We start from the raw sequence: 8,319 nt of genomic DNA, 5'->3' as shown, positions 1-8,319 counted from the left end.
GGAGCAAGTTCTCGCCAATGCCCCGCTTCAACCAACCTCCCCCGCTGCAAACCGCCGCTCCTTGCTTCGCCAAATGCCACCACTGCGAACAGCCCAGCTCCAGCTCCAGCCCCGCCCCGCCCCGTCCCCGTCCCCTCCCCCGCCCGGAGCCGGAGGCTGCCAGGCCAGCCCAGCTCAGCCTCCCCCTCCAGGTCCCGCGGGCGCCGGTGCCGCCCCGCGCAGCCCCCGCGCGCCTCCGCGAGGTGTCGCCTTCTGCAGGGGAACCGCCGCCGGCGGCCGCCGGGATCGCGCTCAGCCCCGCCGTGACCCCCGCGGCGACCAGCCGCCCGTGCACAGGGCCACATCTGCCGCTTGTTTTGTGTGTCTGCTTTTTGTAACGCATCTATTTTTTTCTTCTTTTTTACTACATATGTTTCTCTTTCTTCTTCTTATTATTATGCTTACAGAGTCTTTGCAAAAATGCCCGGGCGGGTTCGCGTCTGCTCGCCCCCGCCTCCCCGCTTCTTGCAAAGCGCCTCCCCGCCCCTCGCCGGGGTGGCCGAGCCCCTCGCCTTGCCGGCTCCCTCCCTCTTCCCTCGGCGGCTCTGCAGAGGGACTCGGACCTCATCCTCCCCTCCTTTGCAGAAGAAAAGAGGCCGAGGGGCTTTTTTGGCGCCAAACGCCAGGCGCCTCCCCTGCTTTTATGGAGATGAGCGGGGCGGCGCTTCAGCCTCTTCCCTCGCTCTGCCCGGGTGTGTCAGATGGGCTTTTTTTTTTTTTTTTTTTTTTTATTTTTTTTTTGCGGGGGGGGAGTGAGTTAATCACATCCCAGAGCTTCAAAGCCGGGCAGTGACAGTCATCTGTCCGCGCGCGCGGGGTGGATGTGCAGCCTGGCTGCAGCCCCGGGCCGGGCGGGCCGGGCGCGATCCGCCATCCAGCGCCTCACGCGGGAGCACGGCCGGGGGGCCCGGGGGGGGGCTTCGTGTTTGCCCCCACCCACCCCCGCCCCCTGCCCTCCGCTTTGCAACACCCGCACCCGCGAGGTAAGACGAGGCGCCTGCAGGGAGCGGGGCCGGGCCGAGCCCGCGCTGCAAGGGCAGTGGCGGGGCTGTGCATGCCCGGCTCCCGCCCTGCCAAGGAGAAAACCCTCCCGGCTTCCCAAGCGATCGCATTGTCCAGGTGCATTGTGCGTGTGTGTGTGTGTAATGGCTTTATTCTGATTTGCGTTTCCCGAGGAGGAGAAAGAAATCCATCGTGCTCAGGGGGCGGGGCAGACAGAGCAGCTGAGCGGGTTTCTTTGCATTTCATCATAAAGGATTTTTATTTTTGGTTTTTTTATTTTAATACATTTTTTCCTTCTTCCCTTCACTTCCCCCCCCTTTTTTTTTTTGCTCTCAGTTTAAATGTCAGCTGGTGCAAAGGCAGCTACAGCGATTGAGCTGAGGGGCAGGGGGACCCTCAGTGCCTTGGAAAGGTCTGATTCCACTTGGGGGGCTGGGGCAGGAGCCTGGGCTTTGTGCAGTTTGCAGGGGCAAAGTTGCTGGCTGCAGACGCTGCCTTGCACCCCTTAGCTGGGAAAAAAAGGCGGAGGGGGGAGTGGGAGAAACTTCCTGTACCTTGCTGGAATATCATATCAAAGGGCTTGTGGATGGTGGTGCCGATGGCTTCTTTTTTCTTTTTAATTAAGGTGATTGCATCAGGTTGCTGCATTTTTTTTGCTACTTTCTAATTCCTTTGCCTTGTGCTCTGTGCGGGTTGCTGTTAAGGAGCTGGGAAGTGAATGAACTGGCAAGCTGCAAAGTTGCACTCCAGCCCTCCGCCTCTCCCCTTTGCACTGTTGTGCCGCTGACAAAAGGGGGGAACTTCCTCTGCTTTGGCTGGCACACGGAGAGGGCACTCTCAAGAGAGCCGGCTCTGCATTGCTGGAGAGGAGGTCTGCGTTGGGTGGTTGGAAGCAGCTTGCAAAGCTGCCCAGAAGCCCTTCTCTCTCTTTCTCTGTCTCTCTCTCTCACTCTCTGTGTCTTGCTAGCTTGTTTTGTTTCCTTGCAGGGCAAAGGGTTAAAGCAGAAAGCCTGGCATGTGTGCGCAGGACCTGGGTTTTTGTTGTTGATTGAGGCAGAATCAGCATAAAGAGAGCAAAGTGCCTTTCTCCCAAGTTGCAGACTCTGTGCATCCTATTGATTCTGGGCTTGGCTTTTTCAGAGGAAGCTGACTGCATTCATGCTTACGTGCCTTTCCTCCTGTTTTTAATTCTTTGCTTTTTTTTTTTCTTTTTTATTTATTTTCTTTTTTTTGGTTGGTTTCAGGTCTTGGGAGAGCTTCTCTCCCCCCCTGTGGAAATACACGCGAAACCTCCCTCTAATTCCTCAACCAGGGGATCAGCGAGAGGACCTCAGTAATGCCAGGGATGGTCAGTAAAAACCCAGACCTCGAGTTTGACTCTTTGCAGCCCTGTTTTTATCCAGACGAAGATGATTTTTATTTGTGTGGCCCGGACTCTGCCCCCCCAGGGGAGGACATCTGGAAAAAGTTTGAGCTGCTGCCCACCCCTCCTCTGTCTCCCAGCCGGGTCGGGCTTCAGGAGAACGCCCCAGGAGGGGCCCCGGTGCCGTGGGCAGGGGTGGCTCTGGGGGGATGGCGAACCAGTGATCCTCTGGACTGGGCATCTGAACTGCTGTTGCTGCCCCCTGAAGCTGACCTGTGGGGCAGCGCAGATGGAGGGGACTTATTCGACACAGGCTTTGGGGAGAACAACAATCTCAACTCCATCATCATCCAGGACTGTATGTGGAGTGGCTTTTCTGCCCGAGAGAAGCTGGAGCAGGCAGTGAATGAGAAACTGCAGGGCAGAGGGGGGACCTCAGTGGCACCAGCAACAGCAGGGGTGGCCACCACGACTGGCAGCCCCGGGGGCACCAGCAGCAGCAACAGCAGCAGCAGAAACCAAGCTGAGCTCAACAACTCTGTGTCGGAGTGTGTGGATCCTGCAGTGGTGTTCCCCTTTCCTATCCATAAACGGGAGCCAGTGGCACCCACCCCAGCCGCAGCAACGGGGGGGATGGCTGGCATCCGGGTGAATATTGGTGGCAATAGTGGCACTGCACAGGGAACAACAGCTGCCTCTCAGCGCAGCAGCCGCCACGCCAGCGCTGCCAGCGACACCAGAGCCAACAGCAGCTCAGGAGACGACACTCTCAGCGACTCGGGTAAATACTCCACCCAGCACAGATTTGTTTGGCTTTGTGCTTACCTTGAGAGGTGTTTGAGGGGCATGGTTGCCCCTCCTCACAATGCAGCTTTCCAAGTTGCATCTTCTTTAGGAGACATCTCCCTCTCTGGGGCAGAGGGAAGCAGAGCTGGTTTCTTAAGGGAAGCCTAGCAATACTCACTTTGCTTCAGGTGAATGCTGTCTGCAGTCAAGCGAACTAACAGCTTAGCTGTTGACTCAGCCTGATGGAGTCTGGGATAGGACATTGTCATGGCAGGTTTGCAAAGCTCTTAGGCTACAGGATCTGACAGCGGTGGTCTCCCCTCATCAAAACTGAGCTCAGGCTTACCTTTCCCCCACCTTCTAGGCACCCAATGTGGTCAAGAGACCAAAGAAAATAAAGCCACAGTCCTAGGCCATGCCCCCTTTGTTTGTATCTTGCCTCTTTGTAAGTCAGAAGAAAAAAAAAGACTGAGGGAAAGTTGATGGCCATATGCCGTAGCGCCTGAGGGCATCTCCTCACCTTGATGTGATTGGGTAGAAAGAGATGAACAGTGAGTAAAATGGCAGCAGAAGCATTAGGGCGTGGATCCAGGGAAGAACAAGTGTTGCAAAATTAACGCCATGTAGAACATCCCAGTCCGTTGAGCCCCTGGGGAGGAGAGCTGCTGCTCAGGAGATGGGAAAGTTCACTACCAGGAGCTTTGGAGGAAGCACGATGAATGCACCAGGTTAGCCTGGAAGAGGGGAAGCCTGCAAATCCCAGATAACTGGTTTATTTTTCTTTATCTGAAACATAGCCTAGAACAAACCCCCTCCCTCACTGTCCCAATGGGTGCATTTGTTTGACTCCCTCCCAGCTGTATAAGAGGGATGGATTTGCCAGCAGGTGGCAGCATGCTTGCCTGAGGACACTGCCTTTCTGAAAGGTTTCCTTGGGGGACCTATTTGCAGACAGCTGGTGATAAAGCAGACAGTGGTTGGCTTTGCTAAGGGAAATTACTGAAGGATGTCCTATTCCAGGGGCTTTTGAGTTATAGAGTCTATATAAACTGTTTTTAAAAAGAATCCTTTTCTATGTCAATCTCCAAAAATCTGACAAATGCTAGCTATGAGGAGCATACTGTGTACATAAGGCATTGACAACACAGTAAGAGATCCTTCCAGTGCTGAATGTCCTAAGTCTTGTACAGGGCTTTCAGTTGCCTAGGCAGTCTAATAGTTTAGCAGAGAAATATTTGCATTTTACAGACAGAAGGAAATCTAGAAGGCTAAAAAAAAAATTGCTCCCATGCACAAAAGCATCTATGTATGTGGAGAAGTCCAGTTCATTTGTAAACAGTTTCACTCATGTAAATGAGCAGATCCCTACGACTATCATCATAAACTTGATGATAAGTCCCGTTTCAAAAGCCTTGCTGTCCCTTTCGTGTCCGTGCCTTGACAGCTTTCGGTGAGGAAGCAGTTCCTCTCAACAGCTGTCTTCTTGGCAGTAAACCAAAACGCTGGCTTAAAGGGACCACAGACGGGAACAGCTTCACGTCCTGCATCAGAACAAATCCAGCGATTGTTTCGTTTTCTGGCCACTTTTCAATCAAGCAAGCAAGGGATGTGTTGTGATTTTTTTTTGATTTTTTTTTTTAATGCTTCATGTGTATGTGTTGTATGACCCAGCTCAAAGATTTAAAATAAAATGAAGGCATTTTCTCGAGTACTGTTTACCATGGTGAGTTTATTTGGCTTGCACCCAGGTCTCTCGTTTTTCATTTTGAAAGTGCAAAAAACTCCCTGTTCCTGGAGTTTATCATTTGACATTGTCAGAGATAGTAGTTTATTGTGTACGTATGTATGTTGTGTGTGCGCATGTCTATCTCGATCAGTCTCTATGGACAGATAGCATACACACCCTATCTAGACTTATCTCTGCAGCCAGATACTATTAAACACACTAGTTTTGCCTTTGATGCATTTATGCTTTTAATAGATATTTGTAGCATTTAAAGATTCATATTTGCCCTGGAAATGTGAGGTTCTGTTTAAATATGATTTAGATAGATGATTTTTATAATTTTAAGGAGAATAACTTAATTTATTTACATTTTCTCTCTCTTGAAGATGATGAAGATGAGGAGGAAGAGGATGAAGAGGAAGAAATCGATGTTGTGACAGTGGAGAAGAGGCGTTCCTCCTCCAACAAGGCGGTTACAACCCTTACCATTACTGTGCGCCCTAAAAATGCCACCTTTGCAACAGTGAGGACACAGCAGAATGAACTGATTTTAAAGCGTTGCGCCCCAATTCACCAGCAGCATAATTATGCTGCTCCTTCTCCATACATGGAAACTGAAGATGCCCCACCACAGAAAAAGCTAAAAAACGAGGTGCCCCGTCCAGTAAAACCTGTGATCCAACCAAAGTCTAAGAACTCAAGTCCTCGAAACTCGGATTCAGAGGACAGTGAACGTCGACGGAACCACAATATCTTGGAACGCCAGAGGCGTAATGACCTGAGGTCAAGTTTCCTCACGTTAAGGGACCATGTACCGGAACTGGTTAAAAATGAGAAAGCTGCAAAAGTTGTGATCTTGAAAAAAGCCACTGAATATGTCCATTCCCTTCAGGCGGAGGAGCACAAGTTATTGCTAGAAAAGGAAAAATTGCAAGCCAGGCAACAGCAGTTGTTAAAGAAAATAGAACACACACGGACTTGCTAAACATTTTTGTCTGACCTGGACAGTCACTGCCACTTTGCACATTTTTGATTCTTAAAAAAAAAAATTGTGTTTTTTGACGTTAAGAATGTTGGTTTTACTTTCAATCCAGTCCCTGAAGTAGTTGACAAACTATATTTTCTGGGTACAGAGCAAATGGATGTTCTTGCAAGGAGTTCAAGAGACTGCCAAACAACAATGGACTGCCCTTGTATTTCTTCTTAAGAACTGTAGATGTTCTTTAAATGTTGTGAGCATTTGGAGCTGCTGATGACACCTAGTTGAGTTTTAAAAAAAACCATTCCTAATTTTTATGGTGCTTATGTTCTAACAATGTTACTTTTGGGGTTACCATTTTTACCCCCTTGGGATTTTTCTGTAAATACCATCTACACTTGCCTTTTGTACATGTCTTGGGTTATGAGAGGTGGCTCTTGCTACCAGTATTAGACTGGAAGTTCATACCTAAGTACTGTAATACCTCAATGTTTGAGGAGCATGTTTTTTGTATACAAATATATTGTTAATCTCTGTTATGTACTGTACTAATTCTTACACTGCCTGTATACTTTAGTATGATGCTGATACATAACTAAATTTGATACTTATATTTTCGTATGAAAATGAGTTGTGAAAGTTTTGAGTAGATATTACTGTATCACTTTTTTGAACTAAGAAAACTTTTGTAAAGAAATTTACTATATATGCCTTTTTCCTAGCCTGTTTCTTCCAGTTAATGTATTTGTTAATGTTTGGTGCATAGAACTGGGTAACTGCAAAGTTCTGTGTTTATTTTCTTCCAACGATGTACATTTAGTGCTGCATCTTATAGCACTTTGAAATACCTCATGTTTATGAAAATAAATAGCAATTAAATGATGTGCTCTTTACTATTTTTTTAGATGCAGGTTTTCTCTTTTATATAAGTTCTGTTCAGTAACAGAGACAGAACAACTTGATCCCTGATCCCAGGCACTTAAAATCTCAGGAAAGGGATGATAGTACAAGTTAGGTGACAAGACAGAAAATTTCAATTTTGGCTACTAGAGTGATTTTAGTGGGAGCAATTCTCCTGTCTGTTCACATGCCATATTTCTCCTCTGATACCATGTGCCCTTGAAAGCCAGCTGAAGTCAGTGAAAAGACTCCAGTTGACGTTGAAAGGTTTTGGATGAGACTCTGCATATGGAACTCTGTGGGCTTGGACCAGTGCTAATTTATACCAGCTAATAGGTATAAAGTAGGTGATAGGGTTCACAGCTAAGTGAAGAGCAGATCATCAGATAAATGAGCTGCCACAGAGAAGAGAGAAATGCATCTGTGTCATGTTCCTTATATGTGTTGTCAAAAGACAGTAACTCAGAAGTTGTGCACCATTTGATAGTAGAGTTAATATTTGTTCTGATCTGACTTCTGCATGTGCTCCAAATTCCTTTTCTTTAAGCATCTATTAGTAATGCTCAAAAATCAGTTAATCAGTTTAAAATATCCCTTCTGCTTAGGGCCCAGCCATATGGTATAGCTTATTAGTATGTAGGCTATGTGGATCCTGGAAGCTCATCATGCAACAAAAAATCTTTTCCTGAAGTATGGAATCAAGAAATTAGAAACCGAGCAGCATGTAAGATCCAGAATTAAGATCAGGAAATGGCTGGTTACAAGAACTGGGAGGGTGGTATAGAGGCAGAGCTATAAAGTCTGTGAAATGTACTTGATTGCTGGAACCACAGTTGGTTTTAGAAGGTGTAATGGGTCCAGGGAGCTGACATATCAACCAGGCTCAGGAGGTGCTCAGCCCTGCCCCGCTTCCCCACACTATTATCATTGCATGCATCTAACATGTTTTCAAAGTCAAACTTAAGGAGTTTTCCTTAAGGACGGTGGCAACGTATCCCACTAATACATAATCCAACATAAATTAGTATAATATATTTCCATTAGCTGAACAAGTTTTTAAATTCCATAAACATGTATATTAAATTCCAGCTGTAAATTTAGACCTGATTCTACAATCATTTCAAACTGAGACCTCTCATTGAAGTGGTGGGCCTTTGGTAAGTGGGAGAATCAGACACAGGTTGCCCTTAAACAGAAGAGGAAAAAAACTTGCTGTGTTAACTTTAACAAAGAATTCCATTTCAAGTGTTTTGAATGCCATCACCATGCCAGCTTTAAATATAAATTCCTATTTTACTGTTTTATTCTTGAAACTTGACCGAGCAGTTCTGGCCAGGAAAAAAAAAAACAAGCAGTGATGTACATAGGAAAAAGAAAATTATTTTCACATGCGCAGAACTGTAGGTGGGTCTCGTTTAAAGCCTGATACCAAGCCCAAGTCTTTCCACTGGCTTCACTTGGGTTGAATAAAGCCCTAGGTCAAGTCACCTGTATAGCAACTGTTACAGTGACATGGAGTCATAT

General features: G+C 47.2%; 1 protein-coding gene across 5 annotated transcripts; it reads left to right on the top strand.

The window, feature by feature from the left end:
- Positions 1-780: 780 nt before the first annotated feature.
- On the top strand, positions 781-6,777 carry MYCN (MYCN proto-oncogene, bHLH transcription factor). Of its 5 annotated transcripts, none has more exons than XM_090031841.1 (3): positions 781-1,022; positions 2,286-3,185; positions 5,303-6,777. In XM_090031841.1, the coding sequence occupies exons 2-3, from the start codon at positions 2,378-2,380 to the stop codon at positions 5,899-5,901; spliced, it is 1,407 nt and encodes a 468-aa protein (XP_089887967.1). In that variant the 5' UTR covers positions 781-1,022; positions 2,286-2,377; the 3' UTR covers positions 5,902-6,777. The 5 variants fall into 5 exon arrangements, with proteins under 5 accessions (XP_089887967.1, XP_089887968.1, XP_089887970.1 ...); XM_090031842.1 differs by having other exon boundaries at positions 1,021-1,158; XM_090031844.1 differs by lacking the exon at positions 781-1,022 and adding an exon at positions 1,118-1,165.
- The last annotated feature ends 1,542 nt before the right edge of the window (positions 6,778-8,319 follow it).

The sequence above is a fragment of the Crocodylus siamensis genome, chromosome 1 (genome assembly GCF_052110815.1).
Source record: "Crocodylus siamensis isolate JL-2025a chromosome 1, ASM5211081v1, whole genome shotgun sequence".
NCBI classification, from domain to species: Eukaryota; Metazoa; Chordata; order Crocodylia; family Crocodylidae; genus Crocodylus; species Crocodylus siamensis.
Note: the sequence above shows the minus strand (reverse complement) of the source record. Positions and strands in the feature narration are given on the sequence as shown.

Bases quoted from the DNA above. Each gene is read 5' to 3' on its own strand.
- MYCN (XM_090031841.1), top strand. From the start codon at position 2,378: ATGCCAGGGATGGTCAGTAAAAACCCAGACCTCGAGTTTGACTCTTTG. The intron at 3,186-5,302 runs GTAAATACTCCA...TCTCTCTTGAAG, and splicing joins CGACACTCTCAGCGACTCGG to ATGATGAAGATGAGGAGGAA.